At 49.9% G+C, this 16,892-nt stretch overlaps 3 protein-coding genes across 3 annotated transcripts; 1 reads left to right on the top strand and 2 right to left on the bottom strand.

The window, feature by feature from the left end:
- Nucleotides 1–1,347: 1,347 nt before the first annotated feature.
- Nucleotides 1,348–2,991, top strand: T310_4312 (Phosphoprotein phosphatase; the record flags this gene model as incomplete). Its single annotated transcript, XM_013472813.1, has 3 exons — nt 1,348–2,706; nt 2,758–2,910; nt 2,962–2,991. The coding sequence occupies 3 exons, from the start codon at nt 1,348–1,350 to the stop codon at nt 2,989–2,991; spliced, it is 1,542 nt and encodes a 513-aa protein (XP_013328267.1).
- Nucleotides 2,992–4,431: 1,440 nt separating this feature from the next.
- T310_4311 (Small nucleolar ribonucleoprotein complex subunit) lies at nt 4,432–7,568 on the bottom strand (the record flags this gene model as incomplete). The annotated part of the gene is made up of 3 exons (XM_013472812.1): nt 4,432–6,159; nt 6,214–6,446; nt 6,509–7,568. The coding sequence occupies 3 exons, from the start codon at nt 7,566–7,568 to the stop codon at nt 4,432–4,434; spliced, it is 3,021 nt and encodes a 1,006-aa protein (XP_013328266.1).
- Nucleotides 7,569–15,414: 7,846 nt separating this feature from the next.
- Nucleotides 15,415–16,299, bottom strand: T310_4310 (uncharacterized protein; the record flags this gene model as incomplete). The annotated part of the gene is made up of 1 exon (XM_013472811.1): nt 15,415–16,299. One exon carries the CDS (start codon nt 16,297–16,299, stop codon nt 15,415–15,417), a length of 885 nt encoding a protein of 294 aa, XP_013328265.1.
- Between the last annotated feature and the right edge of the window lie 593 nt (nt 16,300–16,892).

The raw sequence follows: 16,892 nt of genomic DNA, 5'->3' as shown, positions 1-16,892 counted from the left end.
AATGTGACGGGAAATGTCGGATGGTCACGGCTATTTCCTTATCTAAGTTTCCAGCACAGAGATATCCTTGGTGCAGAATTGCTAAAAATACAGACGACGAGCGCGTCCACGTCGATGGTGAGCGTAGGTGAATGGCCGAGGGCCAGTTACCAAGGATTGGCGGTGAGCGTAGAATGTTGATGTCAGTGTCAAAGTCAAAGCCCGAGGCTGCTGGATGTGATAGGCGATGATATCGGCTTGACGCACCCAGCCAAGTCGTGGCATTGCGTCAAGCTGCGGACGGGGTCGTAAACACGCGAAGGGGCAGGAACAGGCACCCTGCTGCTGCCGTGAGAATGCTGCTACCAGCAGAACAATAATACGATATCTTCAGACACATGTAGTAAATGCATACTGCGGCATGGCTGCAGCGATTATCTCCACGCCCTTCTCCGCGCGCTAGATAAGATGCCCCAGCAGGCGTCGGCCAGCGGAGCCGCAGCGCGTCACGTGACGGCGCCAGGCGAATTCCAGACCAAACAGGCAACCAACCAAGCCGAAGCTGACAGAAACGGCGATCAACTGAGCTCAGCATCTCGCGCCCTCTGCTCTCTCCTCCTCTGCGCTTTTACTGCCCTCCTAGCTCGCTGTCTGTGCTCGTCGACTGCCTCGCCTGCTCACAGCCGGCCTGCGAAAGTCCTGTGGCACAATCCACTGCTCTGGGAGGTCTTGTCTGGAGGTTTGTGCTACGCCCAGCATTCCCTTGATGCATCCTCCTCACCTGTCGTTCCCCACAGGGTCAGCCATATGCACGTTGCCTGTGCCTTCTCCAGTTACACCCTCGATTTCATGTATGCCGTGCGTCCCACGAGTTGTCCACGTTGACTTGGCATTCCGTCCAAAACACGGCCTCTCTGGGCGAGTTTGCACCGCTTTTGCTCCTCGCCAGGCGGCCTGTTGAGGTCACTCTCTGCTCGCCTTTTCCATGTCTGCCCTCCTTCATTGGCCTTTGGATGCCATGGACCGTCCTGGACTGACCGGTTGCAGCTGCTGTGTCTCTTAGGCTGTGCTCGTGATACTCCTCCGCTGCTTGTTTGCGTCTGTTGCGACCGTTTCAGACCTGTTACGCACTCTCTAACCCGAGCGGGGTTCCTGTGCGCTGCGAACTTTTAACCTGCTCTATTATTTCTCCGTTCGACACCAATTTGTCTCGAGCCCCCTCCGGTGGCGACTATTTAAGTGCTCTGATTCCATCTTACTCTTGCAAGTTTGAACACTGGACCACCGCTCATCGGTATTTGATACCCGAGATACGTCAGACGCTCGTACCCGGTTGCTGTACATTCTGTGGCCCATCAGTCGTCTGTGATGGGTCAGTCTCAGTCTAAGGGCGGGGACTCGCGTTCCGGCGATCCTTTGCAGTCCTACCCCTCGTTTTCCAAATCGGACACTAAGGAATCCATCCGATCCCTTCGAGGCTCTATTCGATCCAAGATCCCCGGACGGAGCAGCGACAAGAACAATGACAGTCCACGAGGCTCTACTGTAGGTCTTTCCGACGATAAGTCAGAGACAGCCTCTGTAAGGTCTGCTGGCAGTGCTCGGGGCGCGCCGTCTCCGGCGCCCTCGGCACTATCCGATGACGCAACTGCCTCCCGCGCAGGGACACCCGATCCTCCTCCATCCCCTTCCCAGTCGACATCCCTGAATCGTGGTCACAAAGATGTGAATGCCGCTCAGCAGAGTGGTGAGGTCGATCTAGTGTCTGATGCTCCGCCCTCGGTACCACCAGCCACTCCCCAAGCTCCTGGCGAGTCGATCTTGGTAAAGCACGAAAATCAGATCAATCCTGTTCTGTTGGATATTCTGGCCTCCCAACCAACGGAGACAAGCGGATCGCCTGGAATGGGGATGGGAGCGCTCAAGTCGATCGACCTGGATGACATGATTTCGCGCCTGCTCGACGCCGGGTATTCCACCAAAGTTACCAAGTCTGTGTGTCTGAAGAATGCCGAAATCGTCGCAATCTGTACCGCTGCGCGGGAGTTGCTTCTTTCCCAGCCTGCCTTGCTCGAACTGTCAGCCCCGGTCAAGATCGTTGGCGATGTCCATGGCCAATACACGGATCTAATCAGACTATTCGAAATGTGCGGGTTTCCTCCCGCAGCCAATTATCTTTTCCTCGGTGACTACGTGGACCGGGGGAAGCAAAGTTTGGAGACCATTCTGCTTCTGCTGTGCTACAAGCTGAAGTATCCGGAGAACTTCTTCCTCCTTCGAGGTAATCACGAGTGTGCCAACGTCACCCGCGTTTACGGTTTCTACGATGAATGTAAGCGACGGTGCAACATCAAGATCTGGAAGACGTTCATTGACACCTTCAACTGCCTCCCCATCGCTTCCATTGTCGCGGGCAAGATATTCTGTGTCCACGGCGGGCTCTCGCCGAGTTTATCGCACATGGACGATATCCGTGGAATCGCTCGTCCGACGGATGTTCCGGACTATGGTCTGCTCAACGACCTGCTCTGGAGTGACCCGGCCGATATGGAGGAAGACTGGGAGCCGAACGAGCGGGGTGTGAGCTACTGCTTCGGCAAGAAAGTGATCATGGACTTCTTGCAGCGGCACGATTTCGATCTGGTCTGTCGAGCGCACATGGTGGTGGAAGACGGCTATGAATTTTTCCAAGATAGAATCTTGGTTACAGTTTTTTCCGCTCCTAACGTATGTTTTTCGTCTGTTGCCGTGGTTGTTACTGGTGCTGACCTGTCACAGTACTGTGGAGAATTTGACAACTGGGGCGCCATCATGTCGGTTTCTGCGGAGCTGCTGTGCAGCTTTGAATTGCTGAAGCCGCTGGATTCTAGCGCGTTGAAGAATCACATCAAGAAGGGCAGGAACAGACGAAACAGCATGCTCAACAGTCCTGTAAGTTCTGCGCCTGCTGACGCTTGTCTGATTATTGCTTACAAGTCACAGCCGGCTGTGGTCTCCGCCCAGAGTTATTAGGTCCACGCGAGTCCTTTCAGAATGTCTTTATTCAACTCTATGCGATTTGGTATGGTTGCCTGGAATTACCAGACAGGACCATTACCCGACTTGAGGACTTCAAGGCAATTGCAACTTGCCCTTGGTTCTCCGCGACCATATCCTGGCAATCTGTTGATTGCGATCGTCAATGGGACACCTTGTCACACCCAGTTCCTGCCAGGTCCGTACACTCTACCGTAACCATTCGGGATTCGATCCCGACATGCAGATCTGCAGACTGGCCGGTCAAGGTCGGAAACAGCAGCAGCGCTGCCAGTGTGCTGTCGCTCTGTTTCTGCATTCCTGCGGCCCACCACCGGAGCGAAAAGGCTCCAACGTGCGAATCCACCTCGAGACGGTGTCACTTGATCGACTAGGCTAGTGCTGGTATCACGAGGCCTGAAGGTGTGTTGATTGACGAAGTCATGAATGAATCCATCCGCGAAGTTGATTTGTCACGAAGCAATAACGAACGAGAACGATTTGGGAAAGCGGGGAATGCAATGCACTTGAGTTCTTTTTGAGTCCTTTTTTTTTACTATGGTCTGGTCTGGTCTGAAGAATATTTTTTTTCTTTTTCGGAACGGTTTGTATGTAGACAGTTTGGAGAGAAGAGAAGAGAAGAGAAGATAGTTATACAGTGCACAATGTTATTATGGCAAATGCCAGTTTTTCATTTTGAAGATATTGTCGAGATCATGCATTTATTTTAAGTTTCCTAATCAGGACTTACCGTACAGTACAGTACAGTACATACATTGTCATTATCAATTAACTCAAGTTGTATGTATGTACATACATACACCAGGGTTATCTCAATACTTGCTTGCAAGCTTGCTTTGATGATACCTTGAATCATTGATATATACAGGGCATCATCTATCTATCAGTATCTATCAATCAATCAATCTTATCTTCTTTTTTCTTTTTTAATCGTGAAGTGTCCTGCCTGTCTATCTATCTAATGTTAAGAAAGATCAGTCTCTAGTATACTGACTTGTACCAAGAAAAAAATCAGTAGTATGCAGAAATATAAAATAAAGGAACTGGAACTAGAATAATACCCACTGCAGGCAGGTCCGTCTGTCATTCTTCTCAAACAGAAAAAAAAACAACTTTTGAGCCTTCCAATAATAATGCATAATGGCATAGCATAACCTATTCATAGGCCTAAAAAAAAACATGGACATGACATGCAACAGCAGCAGAGAAAAATAATAATCCCAATAGGATATGCAAATAATATGCACAGCGCTGTACAGTACAGTGCAAACAAACAAAGTATATAAACACGAAAAATGAATGGCCTAGACAAGAAAGACAAGAAAGACTCATCGTCGACTCGTCGACATATCTATCTATTATCCTCTTCTCTTCTCTTCTTTTAGAATTTTTTTATCCTTTCCAAGGAAAAACTATCTACTCGTAATCCCGCACATATCGACCAGGAAGATCCATATCCCACACTGGTCTTTCGACGACGGCTACTTCGAGAAGATTTCGCTCTTCTTTTCCCTTGGCAGCTTCAGGAGAAGAATGCCCCAGAGGCACGATGCCGAAGATATCGCGGTACTTGTAGGTGTGCCACCATTGGCGACGGGGTTGGTTGTTGTTTTTGCTGGGCTCGGCATCTGTCGTCGTCTCGTCTTTCTGCTCCTTCTCCGTCTCCTTCTCCTTGTCTTTCTTCGGTGTGCGGTCTTCACTGTGGCCGGTATTGTCGACGACGACCGCAAAGGAAGGCCCGTCATCGTCATGCGGGAAGATGTCGGCGTGGGAGACACCATTCGTCAAACGCTTCTTCTGTGGCGTAGTAGTAGTACTAGTAGCCTCCTCTGAATCCGGATTATTGTCGCGTCGCAGTCGGGCAAAGTTCGACTCGTCGTTCACAAAGAAAGGATTGCCGCCGCCGTGCTCGAACTCATCCTCCCCCTCCTCCTCCTGCTCGTCCTTCGCGTTCTGCCGCTGCTTCTCGACCTGCACCCACTCCTCCTTCGACTCGTCGTTGCCGACGATCTTCCGCATCTTCGTGCCCAGGGACACGTCCACCTGCGACAAGGGGATTTTGTCACCGGCACCGCTGTTGTACTTCCGCCTCTCTTCCCGGTCGTCGTCGTCTTCCACCAACTCGCGTTTCCGTTTTTGAGAAGAAGATGCTTTGACAAGTTGACCCGATTTCTGGTCGTTTTGTTGACCATCCGCCGCTGCTGCTGCGTCCGGGGAAGGGAAATCATGCGTCAGGTCAAACATCCATAGCCAGGATGTCCCGTAGAGCCAAATCCGTTCGTGGTCTTCGGTGATATCCCAGATACCGCCCATCGCGCGGTCCTTTACTCCTGTAAATTCCGCCGGCAGGTACGCCTTGGGATTCCGCCTCGACCAGTCCGAAAAACTGCCCTTGAGAGCCTCGAATTCGACCAGCTGGTGCTCGCTGGTCAGCACCATTAAGCGATCCTCTGCAGGACCGTGAGTCCCGTTTGTCAGCGCTTTCGAGTTGGTCGGACGACGGGGGCGGAAGGACAGGAAGACAATGCCAGCTGGTAAACGCGGTATTGGCGACTCGCTCGGGCTTGGCTTCCAGCGCTGGCCGTCGATGATGGGCTGCTCATCTTCATCGTCGGACGACTCTTCATCGTCAGATGAGGCCACACCGTTCGGCTTCCGGGCCACGTTCGGACTCGATGGGCTCACGTCCTCCAGCACCCAGACATCCACGCAACCAGAGAGGTCGCCCGATGCCAAGATCTTGCTGTCATCCGAGAACACAATCGATCTGATTGTCCTCTCATAATTGCCCAGGGTGCCGTGCGAAGCTTTCTCGTGTCGATTGTGGCGGGGAGCACGCTCCACTTTGATGAGTTTCGGGTGTATCTGGGGCTTTTCTTTGCCGGAGGAGGGTGACATCTTTGCGAGATAGATTTCACTGTTCGGTCGCACAATAGACAACCAACGGAGGTCTGGAGATACAGCGACGAGTCTTGCGCCGTCGTCTGATACTTCTGAAGGCACGTCCACCTTTTGTATCTTCAGAATGTCTCTCTCATCCCCTTTGCGCTGTCGCAGGGTGAACACCTTGACGCTGGACACAGTGGCAACAACCAAGAGCGAACCATCTGACGACAGCGTGGCTGAAGTTATGTTCTCTTCGCCCTATTTCTCGGTTAGCATCAATCGCGCTGGTCATGCTATGGCGGCGCTTCTTACCTGAACCAAAACCCTTCCTACCAACTGGTGTCGCTGGCCATCCCAAGCGTCATATAATGACCCGGGCCCTCGTGGGATACGCCATAGTCGGACTTCCCTCTCCCAGAAACTCATTATTAATCTCGAAGAAGGAGAAGACGTGAGCTGAGGGGTCTGGGGGAGGCTCGAAAGTTTCCGGTGATGCTCCTTTCCGAACTCGCGCAGAGGTAGGACGACCGGGGCTGCATCGGGGCCTGTTGCGACTCCAGTTAGACTCAAGACTGTATACAGTAAGACCGGAGTTGGACGAAGTTACCTCCTGATACGGCGACACTTATGTCCTTGGTCTCGTAGACAGCAAACGTTTTCACGTCATGGGTGTGGTATCGTCGATGCATCACTTCAGCCCATCGCCGTCTCTTGTCACCTTTTTCACCGGGTTTCAGCCGGTACACGACCGTCCTCCGATCGGCTCCTCCGCTGATGACTGATTCTCCATCGGCGCTAACCGCAACGTCCAGAACATCAGCCTGATGTCCCTGGACTCTTTGGATGAGAGAATAGTTCTTCGCATCCCAGAATCTGATTTCTCCAGTTGAATCGCCCGAGACTATAGTTTCGTCCGGCAAGCATTTGACCGACCACACAAGAATTTCCTTGGGACCCCCACTAGGACCCCTGCCCAGAGATATCGTTCGCAACAGCTGTCCATTCCGAATATCGAACATCCGGATCGAACTGTCCGCATATCCCGCAGCAAGAACGTTGCGATTCTGAAACGTGATGCTGAGGACTCTGGCTCTTTTCGTAGAGGGCCGCATAATACGCAGAAACTTCAGGTCACCGTCCGCGGTCGACAGGATGACGATTGACCCATCCGCGCAACCAGCCGCGAGATGCTGGCCAATAAATTCACCTTCGGCGGGAGGGAGGGGTTTCCCGTCCTTGCCTTTGGCAGGCTTCCACCGGGGCTGCGCTGCCAGACACCAGATCTCGCCATAGTTGCCGCTCGAATGGCGGGCGGGAAGTCCCTTTTCGAGATCCCACTCGGTTACCGCGTTGGAGTATCCAATGCTGAAGAGGCGGAGGCGGCCTGGGATCTTGCTACCGCTCCCATCAGGGTCGTCCCCGGCGGGGTCCTGCGTCCACGCCAGTCCTTCGATGCTGCGATCCTTTCCACCGCGCAGAACTGTCTCCTGGAACCAGGCGCCGCGCAGGGGGTTCCAGATCTCGATATCGCCGTTGGCACGGCCGACCGCGAGTCGAAGCGTCTTGACACCTCGTCCAGCGAGATCTCGGGATGGGGGATGCGAGAACGCAAGGGCATTGATAGCCTGCGGGTTGTAAGGAACGAAGCGGCAGCGGTGGATATCCATGATGGCCGTTAGATAGTAGGACCTCGAGAGCTGGAGCTAGAACTGAAGCTAGAGCTGGAGCTGGGGCTTGAAGAGACAGACGAAAAGACAAAAAGACGAACAAGCGAACCCGCTCGAATGTCTCCGCAGAGTCCTGACCCGGCTCAAATCCGAAGATTCAAGCCCTCGCAGCCATCTCTTCTAGCGATGCAACGGGGAAAAAAAAAAGGCTGAGAGGAATTCAACAAAAGTTGCCGGTTTCGTCGGTGTCGGTGTTGTTGCTGTCGCGCGGAGAATATTATTTTTTGCGGTTGGAATTATTTTTTTTACGAGGAAGTTTTTCCCGGCATGGTAAGTCACGTGATCACGACTAAACCTTCCCTAAGTGGACTATCTTTGGAAGATAATCACAGTAGTAATTATTTTCTTGTCTTTGCAGTGTAATAACTTTTTTTTTCGAAAATTCTATATCATGAGCAGACCCTAGATATGTATACAAATACTTAACTTGCATTTTATCCAAATGCGGATAGTTGCTGTCCGTATCAAATTGGGCGACAGCAGGACAGGTCTAAAGAGCCCGCACTCGAGCGATAGCATCATGATGATAAATAATAAAGGAGTGCCAGAAATTACAATACTTTAGCGTATTAGTTATGCTGCGAGACAGCTATCACTGTCGAGTGCTTATGCAGCAGCTGCCGTTCACTCAGTGCTCCGTAGTACTCTACCAAAAAAATATAAATAACCGTTCTAACCACTATACCACTCTACTATTTGCCTGCCTGAGGACACTATTACCAAAACCACTCTGCAAATGAACAGAATAATATTTATGTACTCAGTAGGCCACTAATTTAAGGCCCCCAGCCCCCATCCACCTTGAAACCAGTTGATCATACAGTAGGATCAGGATTGGCGAATGGCCCAAGCTGATGCGGGGTAAGTAGTACTGACCGTAGTCTCCGCCACAGATCCAGGTATGCTGGAAGTCTGTACGTACATACTGTACAGTATGTACATTATTATGATCAAACGATAGGATCACAGATGAGACATTCCAAGTTACTTGCTTGATCATATGAGCATGTGTATGTATGTACTGTATACGTACAGCACGGTCGAGTCCAGTCAAGTCTAACCCCTCACCCTCTTCGCCTACCCTCCCCTCCCCCACAGGTTTCAACAAAGGGAGCTGAATAGATATATCCAGTACCTAATCTTGCAATGCTAATCTTGGAAAAGGGGCATCCTTGAGCTCCTATAGGCCAGCTAAAGTATCATGTCATATCCTCGGCATCAGGGAATAATGGATGGGACGGCTGCCACGTCAGTCGCGCAGAGTTGTGTGGCTTGCGTATGTTCATGCAGAGTTTTGCACTTGCATATAGATAGACTAGATGCCTATCTATATACCTACCTATCTACCTGCCTGCTTGGTTACATGTATGTACTTAGCTATGTGTGTACTGTACAGAGTACGATTGTATGTACTATCTGTCTCCATCTCTATCTCTCCATCAGAGGGCTAGTTATTAGTTAATAATGCCCACAGCCAGTGCGCAAAAATAGCAAGGTGAAAGTTAAGACTATCTAAAATATTTTTTTTCGGCGTATTGTGTGTGCCCTTGTTAATGCTTAATCAGGATCAATCAAGTCTTAGTCAACTCGGTAGAAGGACAGAAATGAGAATTCTAGGACTAATTTTAGGTAGGTAGGTAGATAGATGATGGAAATCCAGTATGAAAAAAAAAGAACTCAATTCAATTCAATCCAATTCACCGTAAATAAATAATAGTTAGCTAAGCTACGTAAATCATTCGAACACCTCCAGATCATCTATCTATCTAGGTAATATTAAAAGTTTCTGAATACACTTAGATTCTGAATCTAAGTGTCAGTTAAAAAATCCAATTCGCAAATTCCAGTGTAATTAACTTATTGTAAGGACAAAAAAACAACAATAACAATAATCCGAAAAAGTAATAATAAATAAGCAAACATACCTAGACACGCGCGCGCGTGCACGTGTTGCGCGTTGCGGGTTGCAGCAGCAGCAAAAAAAAAATACAGACGCGTCGATTGGTGGTCGTTCGTTCTTCGATGTTTGATGCCTTCTTCTTCGGGGGCCGCTGTTTCGGACTGGGCTGGGCTGGGCTGTACCTTAGGCTGCAGGCTGCATGTACGTGTACTCCGTACGGAGTAGCGAAAGCGAAAGCGAATCAATCAGTTTTGACTGACTCTTGATACATGCTGACTGACCAGTGAATTGAATGAATTGGATTTATCAATCCTTTCAATGGGTTGAGATTCAGCCTGTTTACGTACTGTACATACATAGGTACTCCGTACTAAGGAGAAGTGAATTACGGAGTAGTTATACAGCGATTATTATTGATTGATTCAATGACATCATGCCATGCCATGCCATGACATTGAAGAGTACGGAGTTAACTCAGTGGACCCAATCGATTTCTTTCTTATCCATTCTCTTGCGGGTTGACATGATGACGAGTCCGACGAGTTCTCCTGTTCTAGCCTTCTAGGCCAACCCTGCCAAGAAGGCCTCTTGTTGCACCATCTCAGCATCTTTGTGTCAAACCCGAACATTTATGGAGTACTACCTATTATTAGTCAACTAACTATGGAGAGTATCATCATCACTAGGGAGCCTGCGAGATGATATTAATCCAGTCTCATGGAGGCTGGAGCGTACTGTTTAAGTCGGGTTAAATCTCTAATCTCTACTCCGTCCTGAGCTTATCTCAGCCCGACTGAAGTCTTTTTTTTTCCCCCATCGTTTGTAAGGCTGTCCAAACGGAGTTGCCGCTCCCTCAAGCCACGACAGGGATTGTGTTGGTGGTGAAACTTAACTGCCAGGGTCGGATTTAGGCAAGCAAGTATACGGAGTATACTCCGTACTGTATACACATCTTCCAGCGCACTTGCTCGTCCCGATGTTGGGAAGGAGGAGCTTCCCCTCATTGAGGATGGATTGTTTGAGGTTCAGCTCTCGTCGGTAGGAACAATTCCGCATTTTGCCACATTCTCTGCCACAGACTCCAAGATTGTTTTTAATCTCAGGAATAGCGTTCGTTGATTGTGTCAATTGACTCCTAACCCTGCAGCCAAAGTGCAGCTGGAGAGTTCGCACATGGTCGCGGTTTGTCAGTTGGAATACGTGCCGACATTGCAGGGATTTTCAAGATCGTGTTGCAACGCACGCGAGCAAGGCCTTGGATCAAAGACGGAATCATTGGAGGAGAAAGCACGGTAGAGTTACCGTACCTGCTGCCTACCTAGGTGCCTGGGACCAGGACCGAAGGTTCGTGTCCGTGGGCTCGATGACGCGCCACAGATCCGCAATAAGCGCGATGTCGTTCCCGACGAGACGATCGAATCATCGCGTGGAGAGCACATGGAAGTGACACGCCACGGCGGGATCCAACGGCACGAATGCGGTGATGGCTTGCTATTGTCGCGTCTAATTCACTAAATTAAAGTTTCCACGTTCGCCGAGCTCAGCTGTCGAGTAGACGTCAATCCAGACCGTGGGACTGAAAACGGACCGAGTGCGAGCCAGCGTTTCTCATCCGCTTGTCTTCTGCTGTTTGCAGGTCTGTTCTGCCAGTGTCCGTTCAAATCCATTCTTGAGGGAGTGGAGGGCTGTCGAACTCCAGTTCATGAGATTCTTTCAGATCGTGGTGCTGCGTGTTTTCGTCGGTTTTCTTTCATCCTTCTAGTCGTTTTTATGCTCGGTGACGATTGCCCAATGGATCCCCGCGTCGTCCGGCCTGGTGGGACGGTCCCGTATTGATCCGTGTAACCAGCTTACCGTTTCCGAACGGCCTGTGAAACGTACGGCGTGGTATGGCCCTGTACAGGGCGGCCGGGCGGTATTGTCATTACGAACAGCATGTGACATCCAGGAGAACAGGGCATTCACCAGTCGATCAGATAAAAAAGACCAACGCCCCAGTCACCACAGAAAGAAGACATGAAAACCCACGTAATTCGCACACCGTAATTGCTAGCATGATCGCTTTTTTATTTCAGGTGGAGCAAACTACCTGGACGCGATCTGGCAGTTCCCTGTCTAGCAGACAGACCTGGGTCTGCACCGGCCATCTTGGCGGGCCTGCTCGTTCGCCCAATTGCCGTTTTCAGAACCGCTGCTTCTGCTCGATGGTCGTGCTGCTAATACTGCAGGGTTAGTACCGGAGTTAGGCCAGGCAGAATTGACTTCAATAATTGACGCCGGTGCGCATGTCAGCGGCTGACAAGTGACAACGCGGTGGCTGTCCGCATGTTGATTGAGATCTCGAGATCGATTCGTAGAGCCAATCAATCAACGGTACATGCATACGTACGTCGTGCCGGCAGACACGGGGTAAATAATGTAAATACTTTCCTGTGGCTGTCGGCATTATTCATGCGCCTTTAACTTAATGACCCAGTCCGATCTTGCTTACTCCGAAACCAGAGAAACGAGCAAAAAAATGAAAGACTTCTTCTTACGCAAGAAAAAAAAAAAGCGGAGAGTAAAAACTAAGAACGGAAAGGGAAAGAAATTTTACACTGCGTGTTTCTCCCCACTGATTCCTGTGGAGATGGATCATGCAAGTATTGCTACTGGCGTATGCCGTCGGAAGGCAAGTCCGCAACGGCTGCAGCCCAAAACAGGCGGTATTAAATAATCCAAATCCACTGACCATGAGAGGGAAGAGCCGCAAGTGACGTGACCTGTCAACTGATATATCCTCCTGGATTCGGCATTGAATCATCGAAATACTCCGTGCTAAATTTAAGAAAAAATGCCAGATCTAATTAATAGCAGATAATTCTATCTATCTTCCGATCGAAAATCGGAAATCCCCTTGCATTGCCCCAGCCTCAACGGCTTGCAGAGTACAGTACCTACCTACCTAATTCCGTACCTAGTCAATAATGAATTTTTTTTCCCAAGTGACGTATGTACTCCGTACGGAATACTCGGTAGAGTTAGTAGTGGATCTATCTATCTATACTCCGTAAACAGCAGTAGTCTAAGTAAGTAATACTACTTCGTACTGTTCTTTGTTTTGTGCCCCTCTCTCTCACCATGGAACCTGCCCCTCACTCACACCTAAATAGCGGGGCAAGAGAAATCAAAAGAAAGAAAAAAGTAAAATTTTTCTTTTTTTTTTCCATCGGAACTTCTAGATTATCCTTCACGGGCCGACCCTTGCTGTCAAATCCATATTTTCCTTTTCCGCAATTGTCCAGTGTGCGGTGGAGATTTCCTTCCAGTCTCTTTTTTTTTGGGGGGACTGCGTCTCGTTCCTTGGGTCTGTCTGACTTCACTTTCAGGTACGTACATACGTATGGTACTCGGATGTGAACGGCATCCCGAGTTTCTTTTTTTTCTTTGCTTATCTTTGCTTTACTAACCTAAAGGTGAAGGTGACTCCGCTTATGGATCTTTTTTTTCCTTTAAATTTTAGTCTTTGTTTTGTTTTCTGTGAGTCGTGACAGAAGCTAATTAAGTGGGTTTGATTCAAAAGAACAAAACAAAAAAAAAGAGGAGAGAAGAACTCCACATAGCGAAGCGAATAATTAGTATTACTTACTACTCTGTCTGGACGAGATCAAAGTGAAAATACAGTAATTATTATTATTAATAACGAACGGGTCGCCTGAGAAACGAACTACTAATGTTCACCGGAAGAAGAGAGAGAGTAAAAATTAAATCCGAGACGCCGAAATATTTCCTTCTGTTTTTAGGTACTGGCCATTCACGTCTACAGCGTATTATCTATCTATCGACAGATTGAGCGATGGATCTGTTACGTATGTATATACGCACAAAATACAGTAACAATTACTGCAAAAGGTCAACGGTCGACCTCCGAGGAAAATCCGGTTCTCCAGCTACCTAGCTATGTACATTCACCACTGAACTTATTATTATTCACTGTGTATTGTCGAACATGTAAACTCAGATATAAAAAAAGGGGAAGGGGTTAAAAAAAGGAATATGATATAGTGACACAGATAAACTTAAAAATAAAAATTGCTACTGCATATGTAATCGCTAGATGCCATTTGTTGATAATCGATTGGGTGTGACTGTGTGCCCTTGCCTATGTATGTAGTACATGCATGCAGCATCCCGGTTCCCCGGGGGGGTAAAGGGTTCATCTTCATACTGGTCTGGCTGCTCTCTTCTGCAGTTTCACTCCGCCTGTTTAAGACAACGCGGGGGCACGTGAGAAAGACTCGTTCCTTGCTTGGTTTCTGCAATAAGGCAATGCCCAGATATTGAATAGATTATGAGTTTACTTGGAGAGACCCGCTGAAGAAGAAGTAGATACATAGTATTTTGCAGTCACTACAGTGACTGCGCAAGGGACAGTCACAGACTACTCGGAGTCACGCGCGTAACGTTTCGATGCTGCGTATTCAACGAGTCAATAAAGATACCTTTTCATTTAACATATCCATTGACTAGGTCAGTATATTCTGCAACACAAGCTTGCCTGCTGCCTGCCTTTCGGTAAATACATCAACTGATGTAATTGGTCGTCCACGACGATCATCAATGGTGAGCGGGGAGCACGTGAGCAGGCCGGGATCCTGCCCGATCGGGACAAGCCTGTAGTTCACTCTTCCAGGGAGAAGTTGAACTCGACTGATCCAAAAGCGTGCTCTACAATCTCGCCACGACCTGTTCCTCGCAGGGAACGACATGGATCTTTCCAAATAGCGTGCCATGGATGATGCTGATGTGCTTTGACTGCGACTGTGGAAGATAAAGGGCATATCTGGCTGACCCATGGATGATGAGACCGCCCGAATAGGGGAATCAGTCAACTTACCAATAATCAGATCGCGGCTCGGCCAGTCCCGGGATCATCATCGACCATTCTGAGTCTATGGATGGTTTACACTTTACCCGTTGGCAGCTTAGAGAGCCTGTCGCCCTTATTATTTAATTCTGGGGTCGGTGATGACGCTAAGGTTCCGCGGCAGGCAGCCTTGCCAGAATTCGGTCCAATCTAACCAACTCTAATAGCAATCAGGAGAGAATTACGTTATTGCTGACCAGACTGGGATATTTCTAATTATTTATTATTCATCGCAACCAGCATTTCTGGAGGCAGGCCTGGGTCGATTCGAAGGGAGGACCGCCCCCTTGCAAGGAACAGGCGGGAAGGGCTCGTTGACTCGGCTCTCATTGGCGATGGACGGCCAGGGACGACGCCGCTAGCCAGCTCAGCAACCGAATCCTACCTCGCCTTCCCCAGGCATGCCATCGCAGAGCTACAGTATTACCTCCCTCAAAGATTGCTTGATGCTATCGTCAGCTGAGGGATACATTGCCATCGATGAATCATGTCTCTTTCTTTTCTCCTTCCTGAAGGGGCATGCACGCAATCGTGAGATATCAGCCCTTCTCGGACGGGGGGAGCTGCTGTACAGTACAGTAGTTGGATCGTCCATGCCCCTTACTTTACGTCAGCGAAAGGATTACTCCGTACAGCGACTGCAAACTACAGAGAACTCTAGAGTATCACGCAAGCACGGATGACTGGTAAGGACAGATCACAATCAGGCCAGAGAGAATCTCAAGAGCTTCCAACTTCATGGTGTTTCTTGGCATAGTGATTTCTAGAATCCATCTCCTGTAGTCGAATGAGTGAATACTCTACGAGTACTCCATATGGAACTGGTCAACTGGACCGTTGTGAGTAGTCAGTTAATACTTGCAGCAATGGAACAGATTGAATGGCACGAGGTAGACGGTGCAAACGCAGCCTCTTGACCTTAACAAGGAGTTTCTCTCGGCCCAGTGAAAGTCTCGAGCAGTCTTATCAATCAAGTCTTATCATATCCGGCCAACCTGCTGGTTCAAAGACCTGTGGTAGGATAGAAAGGAATGTTCCATTTGACTGCCAATTTTGCACATTTCCGGCAGCAAGCATGAGCCATACTGTACCAGTTGGAAATTGAGTACGCAAACAAATTTTGATGATGAGTCGGAAAGTTTACCGTCCACACGACATTGTTCACATTTGTACTGCAGTAAGAACCGAGGAAAACACGAAACGCGCACGGCATGGATCCAGGTGTCAAGGCCCGTCGCGGACATAACGCGGGTCAGAGCCTGGGGCGCGAGGGCGTTATTCTTGCTAGAGGCTTCGACAGTTAGGCGGGGAGATGGGGTTCCGATCAGCCTCGTTCCAAGGTTCCGGGCTGCTCTTAACGCCGGCGGCTCCGGGTTCGTGCTCCGTAGTCCGTACGGAGTACTGTAGCAGACTCTCTTTCTCGTCTCGGTATTATTATGATTCTGATTATTATTAATGAGGTGAGGAGAAAGCGTGTGGGAGCGGGTGCAGCGCGCCAGAGCGCGTTCGAGCTGCGAGGCTTCTGCAAGACTTCGCAGCGCGCAGTTGCAGGTCTCCGGACGCCGCAGCAGCATCCTATCCGGGAGCTCGTCCAGGCTCTGGCGCACGCAGGTTGGGAATAATCCAAGTCTAATATTTCCGTTCTGGGGCAAGCAGCCGCATGCCGCTGGGCGGGAGGGCAGACGACTGGCTGTCGGGTCTCTCCACAGGAATCCTGGACGGTCGAAAGGCGACGCTGGGAGTGGGCTGAAAGGGGACGGAGGTCGACGGCGCCTGGGTATCCACGGCCCAGTGACGTATGGGAGCAGGCTGAAGGCGCAAAAGCAACGCGAGCGCAGGCTAGCCACAGACAGGTACGGTACCATGGCCCATGGATCCGGTGGAACAGCTTAGTGAAGCAGCTCGCCTGTGCTAGCCATGCCGAGCTGCTCCACGCGCGCGTCCCCGGCAGGGAACAGCGCTGTTGTTGAAACGGTGAAAAAGCACGCTGAAACTACAGCCATGCCGTGCTCAGGCCGCGTTCAGGCTGCCAGTATACTTATACTGTATTACTGGAGTGAATCCTTACAGACTGGGTTACAGGAGCTGTCCAGTCAGAGCAGCCATACACTGGACACTTCTTTGACCGACAGACAGATAATTACTATTATTACTGCCAGCCTTCAGAACCATGGCAGCCAGGCTGTTTGGCCATGATCCTGGAGACTCGACGCTGCACGCGTCTTCCCGCGCGGAGTCTCCGTCGTAGCCATCCGACAGAACGAACGCTCTGCCAGAATGATGAATCCGTAGCCAATCGATCGTAGACTGTAGCGTAAGTAAGACGTTTGGCAGGACGCGACCGCCGCGAAAAAACAGAACGAGACGAGACCAAACCGAACCAAACGGTACCGCGCCCGGTACCAATACCAATACCAATACCGCGGGCGTACCGCTGCTCCCCCCGTACTCCGTACCG

This window comes from Rasamsonia emersonii (genome assembly GCF_000968595.1).
Source record: "Rasamsonia emersonii CBS 393.64 chromosome Unknown ctg1118621760105, whole genome shotgun sequence".
Taxonomy (NCBI): domain Eukaryota; kingdom Fungi; phylum Ascomycota; class Eurotiomycetes; order Eurotiales; family Trichocomaceae; genus Rasamsonia; species Rasamsonia emersonii.
Note: the sequence above shows the minus strand (reverse complement) of the source record. Positions and strands in the feature narration are given on the sequence as shown.